This window comes from Cherax quadricarinatus, chromosome 97 (assembly GCF_038502225.1).
Source record: "Cherax quadricarinatus isolate ZL_2023a chromosome 97, ASM3850222v1, whole genome shotgun sequence".
Taxonomy (NCBI): Eukaryota; Metazoa; Arthropoda; class Malacostraca; order Decapoda; family Parastacidae; genus Cherax; species Cherax quadricarinatus.
The window spans coordinates 5,990,003-6,009,441 of record NC_091388.1 but is presented as its reverse complement, the minus strand read 5'-3'; the positions used below and the strand labels follow the sequence as shown (position 1 = coordinate 6,009,441).

General features: G+C 40.2%; 1 protein-coding gene across 1 annotated transcript; it reads right to left on the bottom strand.

The window, feature by feature from the left end:
- Positions 1 to 1,699: 1,699 nt before the first annotated feature.
- LOC138855512 (FACT complex subunit SPT16-like) lies at positions 1,700 to 17,060 on the bottom strand. The gene is made up of 4 exons (XM_070105228.1): positions 16,852 to 17,060; positions 8,137 to 8,217; positions 4,218 to 4,370; positions 1,700 to 1,813 (listed from the first exon to the last, which is right to left on the bottom strand). The coding sequence occupies exons 1-4, from the start codon at positions 16,897 to 16,899 to the stop codon at positions 1,700 to 1,702; spliced, it is 396 nt and encodes a 131-aa protein (XP_069961329.1). The 5' UTR covers positions 16,900 to 17,060.
- Positions 17,061 to 19,439: the final 2,379 nt, after the last annotated feature.

Below are 19,439 nucleotides of genomic sequence, written 5' to 3'. Positions count from 1 at the left end.
CTAGGTATGATAATTTGTTTAAGTGTATTTGTGTATACCTGTACCTCTCATATACAAATACAAACACACAAGACATACAAACACTCTCATAGACACAAATACACACACAAAACTTACAAGTACTACGACATATAATGATCATATTATGTCTTGCACCTCACACTAATACCTATACATACCTTCTGTGTCCCTGCATTGTTTGTAATGGCTTGACAAAGATCCTAGAAATGGAAACGTTGCCACAATAAATGTCCCATTAGTTGCACTTGTGTGTCCTCTTACTTAACATATTGCTGGTAATTATACAAACATTATTTCAAGATAATTGTTGTATACAGTAGGCAGGAGGGTAGTGCATCATACTAAAAGACAGTGACTGTGTGAGTGATGGTGAATGTGTTTCTTTTTTGGATCACCCTGCTTCGGTGGGAGACGGCCAATGTGTTAAAAAGAAAATGATTACGTTCATGGGGAGGGGGGTCAATAATGCTAATGGGGTCATACAAAGCCTGGAAGAATGGAAGGCATTCAGACCCAATTCAAGGGTCTGGAGCACAGGTTCAATCCTTAGATCAAGAGCCCCTCACCAGCATGAAGGAACCTGCCTGAAGGAGTCATGTACTGTAAATCTTCTACTTATGAACATGTTGAGAATCTTCTGTATTGTGTATATCATCATCATTATTACGAACAGGAGCTTGTTTTTAAAAAGCTATTGTTTATCCCGGGTTACACTGCTTTCTCCTCAACAAGGGGAGGAGTCTCCTTTTTTCGTAATACCATTAATAAACCAATTTCCTTGATATCTCAATTTCATCAATCTTCAAAAACTAGGGGTGAATCAAGACAAGGTCATCACTATTATGTTAGTTTTAATAAACATACTTAATTTCATCTAGAATATATGAATAAGAGCACATTCACTTTAAATAGTTTGGGCCCATTAAATCATAAGCAATTCTAATGCTTAAAAATATGAAATTGATAATTTCTGTCTATACAACAGAAATCACTATATACACTTCCTCACAGCTCAGATGGGGTACCACTTTCTCAATATCTGCAAAGACTTCAATTCCTGGCATGTCCTTGCCTAGGAAATATATATATATATACAGTGGACCCCCGCTTAACGATCACCTCCAAATGCGACCAATTATGTAAATGTATTTATGTAAGTGCGTTTGTACGTGTATGTTTGGGGGTCGGAAATGGACTAATCTACTTCACAATATTCCTTATGGGAAAAAATTCGGTCAGTACTGGCACCTGAACATACTACTGGAATGAAAAAAGTTCGTTAACCGGGGGTCCACTGTATATATATATATGTATATGCAAACACAGTAAGCCAATCTTTGAAACGATGAGTTGGACCAGCTTCTCCAAACACAGGGTAGGCGAGGCAGAGTCTATGTAGAGTAGACCCGTCCTCAGAGCTTGCCAGTGAGTGACTGCTGGGAACAAGCCTCGTGAATGGTAAGTAACCACGGGAGACCAGAAGCCGCCAAATTATGACGTCACTTAAAAACCCAACTCTCGGACTAGGTTGAGCTTACCTAATTAACCGTATCAAAATGATGAAGGATGAATACGATAATACTACGACGATCCAGCGGCTTCGATTTAGTCATTACTGAAGCAGCTAGCGAGGTAGTATTATATAGATAAAAAGAAAAATTACGATACATCGTAACAATCATATCATTCTTCTTTCAACAATGTGGCCATATCCCACTGAAGCAGGATACAGAAGGTCCCCAATGTGTTTTGCAAGTTGAGGACTTACTATACCAGAGAACAGGAATAGTGCCTAGAAAGAATTAACTCTATGGTACTACAAAATATACTTAAGGCAGATACCACTAGGGAAAAAGAAGCGAAATGTGCCGTATTTTCCGGCATATAAGGCTCACTTTTTTTTTTTTCCCCTGCAGAAAGTCTTGTGTGTTCAAGGTGAGGGTCAAGGGTAAACTTTGTGTTACACTTTAGCAGTTGCTTGCTAACATTACATTATAACTGCTGCCAAACATCATGCCATCAGGCAGCTGACACCGGTGCGTCTAATATGCCGGAATATACAGTAAGCTACAGATGAAGATGAAGAATCACAGAACCTCTCATATATATGTCAAATCAACATTCCTGGGCAGTACAGCACTGCAAAAGGCCTACTGGCCTATCTACATTTGAATACACCAGTTATCACACTTCAGATTACCCTCTGATTACAACATCCCTACCCTACCCCTCCTTCAGATTGCAGGAGCTGTCTTTCCTACATCCACAACTGCAATATTCCTACCCTCCCTTCACAGTACAAGAGCTGCCTTTCCCACATCCTTAACTGCAACATTCCTACCCTTCCTTCAGAATGCAGGAACTGTCTTTTCCCACATCCATAACTGCAACATTCCTACCCTCCTTTCAAAATGCAGGAGCTAACTTTCCCACATCCAGAACTACAACATTCCTACTCATCCTTCAGAGTACAGGAGCTGCCTTTCCCACATCCACAACTGCAACATTCCTACTCATCCTTCAGAGTACAAGAGCTGCCTACATCCACAACTGCAACATTCCTACTCATCCTTCAGAGTACAGGCACTGTACTTCCCACCACCAGGACTCAAGTCCATCTAACCAGTTTCCCTGAGCCCTTTCATAAATGCTACTTTGTTTACAAGCTCACATAGAACAAAAATACCTTAAATGGGCTGCAATGCATACACAGAGAGAACTCAAAATGTCCAACAGGTACAGGATTTTTAAATGCCCTCCTTTCAAATATAACAGGAATTTATCGACAGCCTATCACATGTCTTCAGCAGTGGTCTTTAGTTAATGAAATAAATTCCTGATCAGCCACCTGTAGTTCCTACACAGAACTGCACTGAACAAGCAACAACAGTCTGAATGATCGAACCATCAATACAGTAAGTTCTCGATTTCCGAACATGGTGAGAATCTTCTGTATTATGTATAATGTCATTATTGTGCGTAATATCAACATTATATGTAATACAGAATATTCTCAACGTGTCTGTAAGTCAAGGACTTACTGTAGACAGTACATAAAAAACCCACATATAAGGGTTATTTATGTATTGTTCCAGTCCCGGTATTGTGCCTTAGTGTTCATCAAGTCAGGCCAGGTCTGAGACTAGGCCGGCTGTGAACAACTATTCCTGAAACTATTTGATGAGCTGCGAGAGTTATTCTACTTACAGAGCCCAGCCTTGGACCAGGCTGGTCCAGTGCTAGCCTGGTCAACCAGGCTGGTCCAGTGCTAGCCTGGTCAGCCAGGCTGGTCCAGCACTAGCCTGGTCAGCCAGGTTGGTCAGGTGCTAGCCTGGTCAACCAGGCTGGTCCAGTGCTAGCCTGGTCAACCAGGCTGGTCTAGTGATAGTGTGGTCCGGTGCTAGCCTGGTCAGCCAGGCTGGTCCGGTGCTAGCCTGGTCAGCCAGGCTGGTCTGGTGCTAGCCTGGTCAGCCAGGCTGGTCTGGTGCTAGCCTGGTCAACCAGGCTGGCCCGGTGCTAGCCTGGTCAACCAGGCTAGTCCGGTGCTAGCCTGGTCAACCAGGCTGGTCCAGTGGTAGCCTGGTCAGCCAGGTTGGTCCGGTGCTAGCCTGGTCAACCAGGCTGGTCTGGTGCTAGCCTGGTCAACCAGGCTGATCCAGTGCTAGCCTGGTCAGCCAGGCTGGTCCAGTGCTAGCCTGGTCAACCAGGCTGATCTGTTGTTAGCCTGGTCAATCAGGCTGTTGCTACTGTTAACCTGGTCAACTAGGCTGGTCTGCTGTTAACCTGGTCAACCAGGCTGTTGCTGCTGCTAGCCTGGTTAACCAGACTGGTCTGCTGTTAACCTGGTCAACCAGGCTATCGCTGCTGCTAGCCTAGTCAACCAGATTGTTGTTGCTGCTAGCCAGTTATGCAAGTGAACATTACCCACCAGTTATATGAGGGAACACGCATTGAACATGACCCACCAGTCACACCAAACATGAGTGAACATGACCCACACCAGTCACACTGAACATGACCCACCAGTCACACCAAACATGGGTGAACATGACCCACCAGTCACACCAAACATGAGTGAACATGACCCACACCGGTCACACTGAACATGACCCACTAGTCACACTAAACATGGGTGAACATGACCCACACCATTCACACTGAACATGACACACTGAACATGAGTGAATATGACCCACCTGTTCAAAGTTAGCATCCTTCACAGCTTTCCTCCAAGCATCAATGAGGTCGGAAGAAAATTTATCCTTTACATAAACACCAATTTTCGAACCTCCTTTGCTGGTCTTAATGGCGTCTATTAGCTTGCTTATATTTGCCTTATCTTTGTCGTTCTGGAATAGAGATAACTAAGGTTATTTTCCACAAAGGTAGAGTGTAAAAAATGCATTCACCATCACTTAGTTAATGTCTTGCTAGTGAGGTGTTGGGATTATTTCACATTACTCTCAAAATTGTAACATTCTCACTCATCTTTCAGAGTACAGGTACTGTACTTCCCACTTCCAGAACTGTAACATCCTCACTCATCCTTCAGAGTACAGGTACTGTACTTCCCACCTCCAGAACTGTAACATCCTCACTCATCCTTCAGAGTACAGGTACTGTACTTCCCACCTCCAGAACTGTAACATCCTCACTCATCTTTCAGAGTACAGGTACTGCACTTCTCACCTCCAGAACTGTAACATCCTCACTCATCTTTCAGAGTACAGGTACTACACTTCCCACCTCCAGAACTGTAACATCCTCACTCATCTTTCAGAGTACAGGTACTGTACTTCCCACCTCCAGAACTGTAACATCCTCACTCATCTTTCAGAGTACAGGTACTGTACTTCCCACCTCCAGAACTGTAACATCCTCACTCATCTTTCAGAGTACAGGTACTGTACTTCCCACCTCCAGAACTGTAACATCCTCACTCATCTTTCAGAGTACAGGTACTGTACTTCCCACCTCCAGGACTTAAGTCCTGCAAACTAGTTTCCCTGAATCCCTTCATATATGTTACCATGCTCACACTCCAACAGCATACCGCATTAATGCTGTGCTTCACTTTAGAGTGCTTTGTCAAAACGGCACTTTTCGATTATATTCATGTTTATTATTTTCGGTGATTACCGTGCTTTTACGTTTTTCAGAAATTTCAATGAAATATTTATTTTTTAAATTTGCAATTTTTTAGGCCTAATGCTATTGCACACTTAGTTTATGATAGTGTGAAAATATTTTTAGGCTTTTTATATGCACTGGCAAGTGAAAAAATGCTGAGACAGACTTTATGGCAGTGGTCTGGAACCTAATCCACGGTATTAACCAGGTATGACTGTATATCTCTCCTAAAATTTATTATAATACAATACAAAACTAAGGTAGTAGGTTGGTAGACAGCAACCACCCAGGGAGGTACTACCGTCCTGCCAAGTGAGTGTAAAACAAAATCCTGTAATTGTTTTACATGATGGTAGGATTGCTGGAGTCTTTTGTCATCTCATAAATATGCAAGATCACAGGTACATCTTGCTACTTCTACTTACACTTAGGTCACACTACACATACATGTACACGTTATTTATGGTTTAGAAAGACACGTAAGCAAACACTATAACATATTTATTAGAAAACGCTTCGGTCCTGGGACCTTGATCACTTCTAACATACAGAGATAGAAAGACATTATATATATAGGTGGAGAGTTTTCTAATAAATATGTTATAGTGTTTGCTTACGTGTCTTTCTAAACCAACTTGTCGGTATTTATTACCAAGGTTTATACCACACGTTATTTATACACACTCATCTGAGTTTGGGAGCAATGTGGCAGATGTTACAAGTATATGGAATAGGTGGTAAGTTACTAAATGCTGTAAAGAGTTTTTATGAGGATAATGAGGCTCAGGTTAGGGTGTGTAGAAGAGAGGGAGACTACTTCCCGGTAAAAGTAGGTCTTAGACAGGGATGTGTAATGTCACCATGGTTGTTTAATACATTTATAGATGGGGTTGTAAAAGAAGTAAATGTTAGGGTGTTCGGGAGAGGGGTGGGATTAAATTATGGGGAATCAATTACAAAATGGGAATTGACACAGTTACTTTTTGCTGATGATACTGTGCTTATGGGAGATTCTAAAGAAAAATTGCAAAAGTTAGTAGATGAGTTTGGGTGTGTGTGTGTAAAGGTAGAAAGTTGAAAGTGAACATAGAAAAGAGTAAGGTGATGAGGGTATCAAATGATTTAGATAAAGAAAAATTGGATATCAAATTGGGGAGGAGGAGTATGGAAGTGAATGTTTTCAGATATTTGGGAGTTGACATGTCAGCAGATGGATTTATTAAGGATGAGGTTAATCAGAGAATTGATGAAGGAAAAAAGGTGAGTGGTGCATTGAGGTATATGTGGAGACAAAAAGTGTTATGTATGGAGGCAAAGAAGGGAATGTATGAAAGTATAGTAGTACCAACACTCTTATATGGGTGTGAAGCTTGGGTGGTAAATGCAGCAGCGAGGAGACGGTTGGAGGCAGTGGAGATGTCCTGTCTAAGGGCAATGTGTGGTGTGAATATTATGCAGAAAATTCAGAGTGTGGAAATTAGGAGAAGGTGTGGTGTTAATAAAAGTATTAGTCAGAGGGCTGAAGAGGGGTTGTTGAGGTGGTTTGGTCATTTAGAGAAAATGGATCAAAGTAGAATGACATGAGAGCATATAAATCTGTACGGGAAGGAAGGCGGGGTAGGGGGTAGTCCTTGAAAAGGTTGGAGGGAGGGGGTAAAGGAGGTTTTGTGGGCGAGGGACTTGGACTTCCAGCAAGCATGCGTGAGCATGTTAGATAGGAGTGAATGGAGACGAATGGTATTTGGGACATGATGAGCTGTTGGAGTGTGAGCAGGGTAATATTTAGTGAAGGGATTCAGGGAAACCAGTTATTTTTATATAGTCGGACTTGAGTCCTGGAAATGGGAAGTACAATGCCTGCACTTTAAAGGAGGGGTTCGGGATATTAGCAGTTTGGAGGGATATGTTGTGTATCTTTATACGTATATGTTTCTAAACTGTTGTGTTCTGAACACCTCTGCAAAAACAGTGATTATGTGTGAGTGAGGTGAAAGTGTTGAATGATGAAAGTATTTTCTTTTTGGGGATTTTCTTTCTTTTTTGGGTCACCCTGCCTCGGTGGGAGACGGCAGACTTGTTAATAAAAAAAACTAACAAAATACAAATAGATTTATGAGACAGTTTTCTTTACCCTGAAACCCAATTTTAAAATGATTATTGATTATACAGTAAATCTATTTATTTATACAGTAGTGGCCTGGTATCTGTGGATCTGTGGGTGACATCTTCCAAGAACTACCTCGGATGCCAGAAACTCTGTACAGTAGTGAACACTATAAGTAATTTTTCATTTACATAGCTATGATAAAGTATAACTGATAAATTATGCACAATAAGTGGAGAATTATCACTTTTTCACTGATGGGAAGAACTTCACAACTTCTCTTAGACTTTGAACAACTGTCACCATCACTACTTTGAACAACTGTCACCATCACTACTTTGAACAACTGTCACCATCACTACTTTGAACAACTGTCACCATCACTACTTTGAACAACTGTCACCATCACTACTTTTGTGCTTTGTGGCCATTATTATTAAGCAAAATTAAGAGTTATTTTTCAGGCCACAGTAAGCCACGGAAACTGAATCCACAGATACAAGAATTCTACTGTACCGCCTCTCCTCACTTAGTGACATACTCATTTACCAACGATTCAGACTCATGACGGGCTCTCTGACCAGTATACACACCTAAATAAAGTACATTAGAGCTGATTTCCTCTAGTCTGTTTACTGTATAAACATTTAAAAATATACTAAAAATGTTATAAATGGTAGAAAGGTGGCATTAAAACTATATCAAAGATGGATGACACAAACCCACTACCATCATAGTACATATGCTCCTTACTTAGTTAGAAATTCATTTACTGACGTGGTCTTAGGAACGCAACTCGGTTGTTAAGTAAGGAGAGGCTATATTACGTTTCTTGTTAGTCTACAACTCACTACAATATCAACAAAGTGAAGGTATCTCACCTTATCTCTAATCAGCAACTTTACTGCAGGTACATTACTCTTCTCTTCCTTGTTCTTGTCTAGGCCCTCCAGAATCTGAATCTGAAATCCGTTTATTTATTAGCCAGTAAATTTAAATCAGATTAGTAGAAGTAAATATTCAGCAGATTAGAAGTAAATGTAAATTAAATTATAAGTAAATGTACAGTGGACCCCCAACCAACGGCGGCATTGACTAACGCCAAATTCGTCTAACGGCGCTCTTTGGCGTAAAAATATTAGCTCTACCAATGGCAAAAAATTCATCTAACGGCTTTTGTCCTGATCATGTCCATGTGGCCGGAGAGCTGCCTGAGCGGGCCCAGCCACTCCAAGACTCAGTGTGCCAATGTTTACAAGCCGTTGCGGTCAATTCCACGTGCACCTGCGATATATTTTGTATTATTCCAGTGGTTTTAGTGATTGTAACTGCTAAATATGCCACCAAGGGCCCCAAGAAAGCTTCTAGTGCCAACCCTGTGGTAAAAAGGGTGAGAAAAACTATCAAAATACTATCGTACCATGGTCAGCTGCTGCTGCTGCACCACCGTCAGCTGCTGCTGCTGCTGCACTACCGTCAGCTGTTGCTGCACCACCATCAGCTGTACTCCGTGAAGATGTGGAGAGACTGTTGTTGGTGTGGCTGATTGAGAATACCGAGAAACAATTAACCCCAGAGGGTTAGCCACCCAGGATAACCCAAGAAAGTCAGTGCATCATCGAGGACTGTCTAACTTATTTCCATTGGGGTCCTTAATCTTATCCCCCAGGATGCGACCCACACCAGTCGACTAACACCAAGGTGAACAGGAAAAAATGCCTGGAACTAGCGCTCACATTGGTGAATTTAAGGCCAGCAAAGGTTGGTTTGAGAGATTTAAGAATCGTAGTGGCATACACAGTGTGATAAGGTATGGCGAAGCTGAAAAATTGCAACCCCAACAAGTGTTCAGTTGTGAGGAAACAGACTTGTTCTGGAAGAAAATGCCAAACAGGACCTACATTACTCAGGAGGAAGAGGCACTCCCAGGACACAAGCCTATGAAAGACAGGCTAACTGTCATGTTTTGTTGTAATGCTAGTGGGCATTGCCAGTGGAAGCCTTTACTCATGTATCACTCTGAAAATCCCAGTGTGTTCAAGAAAAACAGTGTCTCATCACTCATCAATACTCTTCAATAAAGGTAAGTGTCATTTTGGTATTTATTTATGTATGTATTGTTAATGTTTCATTGTTTTCTATGTAGGGAAATGTGTATTTCATGTAGAAAAAAGTTATTTTTTTTAATACTTTTGGCTGTCTGGAACGGATTAATTGAATTTCCATTATTTCTCATGGGGAAAATTAATTCGACTAACGGCTAATTCGACTAACAGCTAATTCGACTAAAGGCTAGCTCTCTGGAAAGGATTAAAGCTGTTGGTCAATGGTCCACTGTGCATCAGATTAGTAGTAAATGTACATCAGATTAGTAAAGTAAATGTACATCAGATTAGTAGTAAATGTACATCAGATTAGTAGTAAATGTACATCAGATTAGTAGTAAATGTACATCAGATTAGTAAAGTAAATGTACATCAGATTAGTAGTAAATGTACATCAGATTAGTAGTAAATGTACATCAGATTAGTAGTAAATGTACATCAGATTAGTAAAGTAAATGTACATCAGATTAGTAGTAAATGTACATCAGATTAGTAGTAAATGTACATCAGATTAGTAGTAAATGTACATCAGATTAGTAAAGTAAATGTACATCAGATTAGTAGTAAATGTACATCAGATTAGTAGTAAATGTACATCAGATTAGTAAAGTAAATGTACACCAGATTAGTAAATGTACATCAGATTAGTAAATGTACATCAGATTAGTAAAGTAAATATACATCAGATTAGTAAAGTAAATGTACATCAGATTAGTAAAGTAAATGTACATCAGATTAGAAGAACTAAATACGTACAAATCAGATTAGTAGAATTAAAAATATTGAAGAGCCAGGGGTTAGTAACTCCTTTAATTTTATTATTTATTAAGATATCAGCAGTTTCCCACCAAGGTAGAGTGACACAAAAATGAAGAAACATTTTCATCATCATTCACTCCATCACTGTCCTGCCTCGGTGGGATACAGCTGGTGCGGTAAAAAAAAAAAAAGTCATTAATGCAACACTGAATACAATAGCAAAGCTGTTGTACGAGATTTGTTGCAAATAAAATAGTTGGCTTTGCAGTATTGATGCGCTAACGAAAACTAGACAAAAATTAAGCTAAGAAAGATTTTCCAAATTACCATCACAGAATTACATAAACTATTATTTACATAAATTATTACAACACAATTATAAACAAAGCACAAAACAGATGGGGTTCAAACCCCCACTTGTTCCACAATTTATTTTGCAACTTAAACATGACTAATTATCCATTAAGTTAATAAATCGTATACTGTACTTTAAGACCAATAATGTCATTAACATGAAGAACAGAAAGTCACAATACCATGATAAATAATATACATATAACCCACACATAGCAGAGACCAACTTGTGATGTTTAGGTCAAACTTGGACCATCAGTAATATATAAATAACCCACACATAGTAGAGACCAACTTGTGATGTTTAGGTCAAACTTGGACCATCAGTAATATATAAATAACCCACACATAGTAGAGACCAACTTGTGATGTTTTGGTCAAACTTGGACCATCAATAAGTTACGCAGTATGACCTGTAAATGATTCATCGCACACTGTGCGGGTTATTTGTGTACAATGAGTCCTCAACTGACAAACACACTGGGGACCTGTATTGTGCATAATATTCATAATACAAGTACCATCCAACTTATGACCAAGCTTGGTTCCGACTAATTGGCCGTAAGTCAAAATGGACGTAAATTGAACCTTGCTACTGAATATCAACATCACACATTTGTAATGATTTGATTTTATTGTTTTATTTTGGTATTTCACACTGTAAGGTTTAGGATAAACAATGTGTACAATACAAACAGTTGTTTATTTTCCAGTGATTTGGCACAAAAATCATGGTCGTAAGTCGAGTGGTTGTATGTCGAGCAGGTCAAAAGTCGAGTGGTCATATGTTGAGCAGGTCATAAGTCGAGTGGTCATATGTTGAGCAGGTCAAAAGTTGAGTGGTCATATGTTGAGCAGGTCAAAAGTTGAGTGGTCATATGTTGAGCAGGTCATAAGTCGAGTGGTCATATGTTGAGCAGGTCAAAAGTTGAGTGGTCATATGTTGAGCAGGTCAAAAGTTGAGTGGTCATATGTTGAGCAGGTCAAAAGTTGAGTGGTCATATGTTGAGCAGGTCAAAAGTCGAGTGGTCATATGTTGAGCAGGTCAAAAGTTGAGTGGTCATATGTTGAGCAGGTCAAAAGTCGAGTGGTCATATGTTGAGCAGGTCAAAAGTTGAGTGGTCATATGTTGAGCAGGTCAAAAGTTGAGTGGTCATATGTTGAGCAGGTCAAAAGTCGAGTGGTCATATGTTGAGCAGGTCAAAAGTTGAGTGGTCATATGTTGAGCAGGTCAAAAGTTGAGTGGTCATATGTTGAGCAGGTCAAAAGTCGAGTGGTCATATGTTGAGCAGGTCAAAAGTCGAGTGGTCATATGTTGAGCAGGTCAAAAGTTGAGTGGTCATATGTTGAGCAGGTCATAAGTCGAGTGGTCATATGTTGAGCAGGTCAAAAGTTGAGTGGTCATATGTTGAGCAGGTCAAAAGTCGAGTGGTCATATGTTGAGCAGGCCAAAAGTTGAGTGGTCATATGTTGAGCAGGTCAAAAGTTGAGTGGTCATATGTTGAGCAGGTCAAAAGTCGAGTGGTCATATGTTGAGCAGGTCAAAAGTCGAGTGGTCATATGTTGAGCAGGTCAAAAGTCGAGTGGTCATATGTTGAGCAGGTCAAAAGTTGAGTGGTCATATGTTGAGCAGGTCATAAGTCGAGTGGTCATATGTTGAGCAGGTCATAAGTCGAGTGGTCATATGTTGAGCAGGTCAAAAGTCGAGTGGTCATATGTTGAGCAGGTCAAAAGTCGAGTGGTCATATGTTGAGCAGGTCAAAAGTTGAGTGGTCATATGTTGAGCAGGTCATAAGTCGAGTGGTCATATGTTGAGCAGGTCATAAGTCGAGTGGTCATATGTTGAGCAGGTCATAAGTCGAGTGGTCATATGTTGAGCAGGTCATAAGTCGGATGGTAGGTGTACAGGATGTCCTCAACTTACATAAACATTGGGGACCTTCTGTATTGTGTATAATAATATATAATAATGATATTATACATGACATGACATCTCCACTGCCTCCAGCCTTCTCCTCGCTGCAACATTCATCACCCACGCTTCACACCCATATAAGAGCGTTGGTAAAACTATACTCTCATACATTCCCCTCTTTGCCTTCAAAGAACTTTGTCCTTGGAGGCAAAGAGGGGAATGTATGAGAGTATAGTTTTACCAACGCTCTTATATGGGTGTGAAGCGTGGGTGATGAATGTTGCAGCGAGGAGAAGGCTGGAGGCAGTGGAGATGTCATGTCTGAGGGCAATGTGTGGTGTGAATATAATGCAGAGAATTCGTAGTTTGGAAGTTAGGAGGAGGTGCGGGATTACCAAAACTGTTGTCCAGAGGGCTGAGGAAGGGTTGTTGAGGTGGTTCGGACATGTAGAGAGAATGGAGCAAAACAGAATGACTTCAAGAGTGTATCAGTCTGTAGTGGAAGGAAGGCGGGGTAGGGGTCGGCCTAGGAAGGGTTGGAGGGAGGGGGTAAAGGAGGTTTTGTGTGCGAGGGGCTTGGACTTCCAGCAGGCATGCGTGAGCGTGTTTGATAGGAGTGAATGGAGACAAATGGTTTTTAATACTTGACGTGCTGTTGGAGTGTGAGCAAAGTAACATTTATGAAGGGATTCAGGGAAACCGGCAGGCCGGACTTGAGTCCTGGAGATGGGAAGTACAGTGCCTGCACTCTGAAGGAGGGGTGTTAATGTTGCAGTTTAAAAACTGTAGTGTAAAGCACCCTTCTGGCAAGACAGTGATGGAGTGAATGATGGTGAAAGTTTTTCTTTTTCGGGCCACCCTGCCTTGGTGGGAATCGGCCGGTGTGATAATAAATAAAAATAATAATTATACACAATAGTGATATAATAATATTATACACAATAGTGATATAATAATATTATACACAATAGTGATATAATAATATTATACACAATAGTGATATAATAATATTATACACAATAGTGATATAATAATGATATGTATTATAAATAATAATATAATAATAATATTATACAAAAGTGATATAATATTATTAAACACAACAGTGATATAATATTATTAAACACAACAGTGATATAATATTATTAAACACAACAGTGATATAATATTATTAAACACAACAGTGATATAATATTATTAAACACAACAGTGATATAATATTATTAAACACAACAGTGATATAATATTATTATACACAACAGTGATATAATATTATTAAACACAACAGTGATATAATATTATTATACACAACAGTGATATAATATTATTAAACACAACAGTGATATAATATTATTATACACAACAGTGATATAATATTATTATACACAACAGTGATATAATATTATTAAACACAACAGTGATATAATATTATTATACACAACAGTGATATATTATTATTATACAAAAGTGATTTTTTTTTTTATTATCACACCGGCCGATTCCCACCAAGGCAGGGTGGCCCGAAAAAGAAAAACTTTCACCATCATTCACTCCATCACTGTCTTGCCAGAAGGGTGCTTTACACTACAGTTTTTAAACTGCAACATTAACACCCCTCCTTCAGAGTGCAGGCACTGTACTTCCCATCTCCAGGACTCAAGTCCGGCCTGCCGGTTTCCCTGAATCCCTTCATAAATGTTACTTTGCTCACACTCCAACAGCACGTCAAGTATTAAAAACCATTTGTCTCCATTCACTCCTATCAAACACGCTCACGCATGCCTGCTGGAAGTCCAAGCCCCTCGCACACAAAACCTCCTTTACCCCCTCCCTCCAACCCTTCCTAGGCCGACCCCTACCCCGCCTTCCTTCCACTACAGACTGATACACTCTTGAAGTCATTCTGTTTTGCTCCATTCTCTCTACATGTCCGAACCACCTCAACAACCCTTCCTCAGCCCTCTGGACAACAGTTTTGGTAATCCCGCACCTCCTCCTAACTTCCAAACTACGAATTCTCTGCATTATATTCACACCACACATTGCCCTCAGACATGACATCTCCACTGCCTCCAGCCTTCTCCTCGCTGCAACATTCATCACCCACGCTTCACACCCATATAAGAGCGTTGGTAAAACTATACTCTCATACATTCCCCTCTTTGCCTCCAAGGACAAAGTTCTTTGTCTCCACAGACTCCTAAGTGCACCACTCACTCTTTTTCCCTCATCAATTCTATGATTCACCTCATCTTTCATAGACCCATCCGCTGACACGTCCACTCCCAAATATCTGAATACGTTCACCTCCTCCATACTCTCTCCCTCCAATCTGATATTCAATCTTTCATCACCTAATCTTTTTGTTATCCTCATAACCTTACTCTTTCCTGTATTCACCTTTAATTTTCTTCTTTTGCACACCCTACCAAATTCATCCACCAATCTCTGCAACTTCTCTTCAGAATCTCCCAAGAGCACAGTGTCATCAGCAAAGAGCAGCTGTGACAACTCCCACTTTGTGTGTGATTCTTTATCTTTTAACTCCACGCCTCTTGCCAAGACCCTCGCATTTACTTCTCTTACAACCCCATCTATAAATATATTAAACAACCACGGTGACATCACACATCCTTGTCTAAGGCCTACTTTTACTGGGAAAAAATTTCCCTCTTTCCTACATACTCTAACTTGAGCCTCACTATCCTCGTAAAAACTCTTCACTGCTTTCAGTAACCTACCTCCTACACCATACACTTGCAACATCTGCCACATTGCCCCCCTATCCACCCTGTCATACGCCTTTTCCAAATCCATAAATGCCACAAAGACCTCTTTAGCCTTATCTAAATACTGTTCACTTATATGTTTCACTGTAAACACCTGGTCCACACACCCCCTACCTTTCCTAAAGCCTCCTTGTTCATCTGCTATCCTATTCTCCGTCTTACTCTTAATTCTTTCAATTATAACTCTACCATACACTTTACCAGGTACACTCAACAGACTTATCCCCCTATAATTTTTGCACTCTCTTTTATCCCCTTTGCCTTTATACAAAGGAACTATGCATGCTCTCTGCCAATCCCTAGGTACCTTACCCTCTTCCATACATTTATTAAATAATTGCACCAACCCCTCCAAAACTATATCCCCACCTGCTTTTAACATTTCTATCTTTATCCCATCAATCCCGGCTGCCTTACCCCCTTTCATTTTACCTACTGCCTCACGAACTTCCCCCACACTCACAACTGGCTCTTCCTCACTCCTACAAGATGTTATTCCTCCTTGCCCTATACACGAAATCACAGCTTCCCTATCTTCATCAACATTTAACAATTCCTCAAAATATTCCTTCCATCTTCCCAATACCTCTAACTCTCCATTTAATAACTCTCCTCTCCTATTTTTAACTGACAAATCCATTTGTTCTCTAGGCTTTCTTAACTTGTTAATCTCACTCCAAAACTTTTTCTTATTTTCAACAAAATTTGTTGATAACATCTCACCCACTCTCTCATTTGCTCTCTTTTTACATTGCTTCACCACTCTCTTAACTTCTCTCTTTTTCTCCATATACTCTTCCCTCCTTGCATCACTTCTACTTTGTAAAAACTTCTCATATGCTAACTTTTTCTCCCTTACTACTCTCTTTACATCATCATTCCACCAATCGCTCCTCTTCCCTCCTGCACCCACTTTCCTGTAACCACAAACTTCTGCTGAACACTCTAACACTACATTTTTAAACCTACCCCATACCTCTTCGACCCCATTGCCTATGCTCTCATTAGCCCATCTATCCTCCAATAGCTGTTTATATCTTACCCTAACTGCCTCCTCTTTTAGTTTATAAACCTTCACCTCTCTCTTCCCTGATGCTTCTATTCTCCTTGTATCCCATCTACCTTTTACTCTCAGTGTAGCTACAACTAGAAAGTGATCTGATATATCTGTGGCCCCTCTATAAACATGTACATCCTGAAGTCTACTCAACAGTCTTTTATCTACCAATACATAATCCAACAAACTACTGTCATTTCGCCCTACATCATATCGTGTATACTTATTTATCCTCTTTTTCTTAAAATATGTATTACCTATAACTAAACCCCTTTCTATACAAAGTTCAATCAAAGGGCTCCCATTATCATTTACACCTGGCACCCCAAACTTACCTACCACACCCTCTCTAAAAGTTTCTCCTACTTTAGCATTCAAGTCCCCTACCACAATTACTCTCTCACTTGGTTCAAAGGCTCCTATACATTCACTTAACATCTCCCAAAATCTCTCTCTCTCCTCTGCATTCCTCTCTTCTCCAGGTGCATACACCAAAACAGTGATATAATATTATACACAACAGTGATATAAAAAATAATGATATTATACACTACACACAAGATTCTCAATATGTTTGTAAGGACTCAGTGTACTGTGTAATGTCATTAATATCTTACCTTCTTCTTGCTGGCGAGAAAATACACAGCTTTCTCACAGCAGACCATTATGGTGTCGGTCAATTCATAACCGAAGAGCCAGGTTTGTGTTGCTGTTGACTTTGAGTAGATGACCTCTTGATCAGCTCCAACAACCGAGACTAAAGCATCAGCTTTACCTAGACCATCCTCTTTATTACTCTCCAGCTTCTGTGTAATAAAAATTAATGTTAACTTTATTGATTGAAGGGAAGGAGTGCTGTATAAATGGTGTATAAGTGGAAAATAGGAATAAAGGGGATGTAAATAAAATGTTAAAAATATCTAACCAAGACAGCAATGGTTTCAAGTTGTACAAGTGGAACAAACTCCCAAGTAGCACTATCAAAGCTAAAACCTAGAATAGCTTTAAAGATATGTTAGACAAGTACATGAGAGGGTGCGAGTTAGACATGGCTAGCATGGGCCACTAAGCCTGCTGTAGTGCTCCTTCGTTCTTGGGTGTTTACAGTATCACCTCAAACGGAGAAAAAATAGCACATCCTAACCTAACTTATCTTGTCTAATCAAACCTAGCTTTGTTGAAACACCTCCAATATTTTAAAAATTATGAACTATTCTTATTCTCATATACACTAGTAATAATATTATTATTAATAATAATTATAATAATAATAGCCTTTATTTCTACCAGTAGATGATACAACTTGAACAGACCATCGCTGACATCAATGACAAACTACCATACAGAAAGCCAAGGTTCAAGGCTGTGTGTGATTTTGTTGGATTTGGTCCTCAGGACGAGGTTAACAAAGCCTTGAGGAAGACAGTGGAGTTAGCAAGGTTAGTTGGTGGTGAAGAGTTCGAGGATATGAAGGAGGGTGAGGTGAGAGAACTGGTTGAAGAACATGCACTGGGCCTAAATGGTAAAGAATTGTTGGAGATTGTGGAGGGAGAGAGTGAGGAAGAAGAGGAGAGTGTTGCTGAGGCCAATCAACCTCAAACCTTCACCCTTGAAAAACTAGGGCAAGCAATGAGAATGACAGCACAGCTCAATTTTTTTACGACACAGACCCATCGATATTGAGGGCTTCGAAAGTGATGAACGATATTGATACGAGCATAATTCCCTACAAAACTCTTTATAGATATGAAGAGGAAATGGTCTCAGATGCCCATCACAATGTTCTTCACAAGGAAGCCTGCCACTACCCCTGCCACTACACCTGCCACTACCCCTACTGTATCACCTGAACCTCAACTCGTGGCAGAATCTGACTCCGTTGCTAACTCTGACTCTAGTGATGTCAGCAGTGACGCTGGCAGTGAAGAGTTAGACTCCGCACACTAGACTCATCATGCCATGCAGTTACACTCCTTATAATCACCTCCATTCAACTGTCATCAGTAACTGCATGGCTATCATCACTATCATCGTCATTTCATCATCATCACAAGTCATCTGAGGTCGTCTGCCTAACCTTATATACAAAAAAGCGTCACAAGTGCTATCACCAATCATTGCAACACTCTTTAACAAATCCATTGAATCCTCCACCTTCCCTACAGTTCTCAAAATAGCAAGGGTCACCCCGATCCATAAAGGAGGAGACCAAACAGAGTTGAATAACTATAGGCCAATATCCAATTTACACCCTCTCTCAAAAATCTTCGAAAAGTTAATTCATAAACGAATTCACTCCTACCTCATCTCCCATAACATTCTCAACCCCTGCCAATTTGGATTCAGGCCTAATAAAAATACTAATGATGTTATTATACACATGCTAGAACATATATACACTGCAATAGAGAAAAAAGAAGTCCCACTGGGGATCTTCATTGACTTACGTAAAGCTTTTGATACAGTTAACCATGACTTGCTCCACGTAAAATTGTCACACTATGGTATAAGAGGGCACTCCCTCAACTACCTCAAGTCTTACCTCAGCAACAGAAGCCAATATGTGTACGCAAATGGGGCAAGCTCTTCCGCACAACCAATTACAGTTGGTGTCCCACAGGGAAGTGTCCTTGGCCGTCTTCTCTTTCTTCTATACATAAATGACCTACCAAATGCTTCGCAATTACTCAAACCCACACTTTTTGCAGATGACACCACATACGTCTTCTCTCACCCGAGCCCAGTCACGCTAGCAAATACTGTAAACACCGAATTACAGAAAATATCTACCTGGATGAGGACTAACAAACTTACACTAAACATTGACAAAACCTACTTCATTCAGTTTGGTAACAGAGCTACAGATGTACCTCTTAACATAACGATAAACGGATCACCTATCACAAAGCTAACAGAGGGAAAATTCTTAGGAATCCACCTCGATAATAGACTCAAATTTCATACACATATACAACAAATTTCTAAGAAAATTTCCAAGACTGTAGGCATACTATCGAAGATACGGTACTATGTTCCACAGTCAGCCCTCCTGGCCCTTTATCACTCTCTTATTTACCCCTATCTCACCTCTGGAATCTGTGCATGGGGCTCAACAACAATTAACCATCTCAGACCACTAATTACCCAACAAAAGGCTGCAGTTAGAATGATAACAAATTCTCACTACAGACAGCACACTCCACCA

What these genes read in the sequence shown, in the direction of transcription:
- LOC138855512 (XM_070105228.1), bottom strand. Translation starts at nt 16,899, where the DNA reads ATGGTCTGCTGTGAGAAAGCTGTGTATTTTCTCGCCAGCAAGAAGAAG. An exon ending in AGTTGCTGATTAGAGATAAG is followed by an intron (nt 4,371 to 8,136) that starts GTGAGATACCTT and finishes TCTCTATTCCAG; the next exon opens with AACGACAAAGATAAGGCAAA. An exon ending in AGGATGCTAACTTTGAACAG is followed by an intron (nt 1,814 to 4,217) that starts GTGGGTCATATT and finishes AATTCTTTCTAG; the next exon opens with GCACTATTCCTGTTCTCTGG.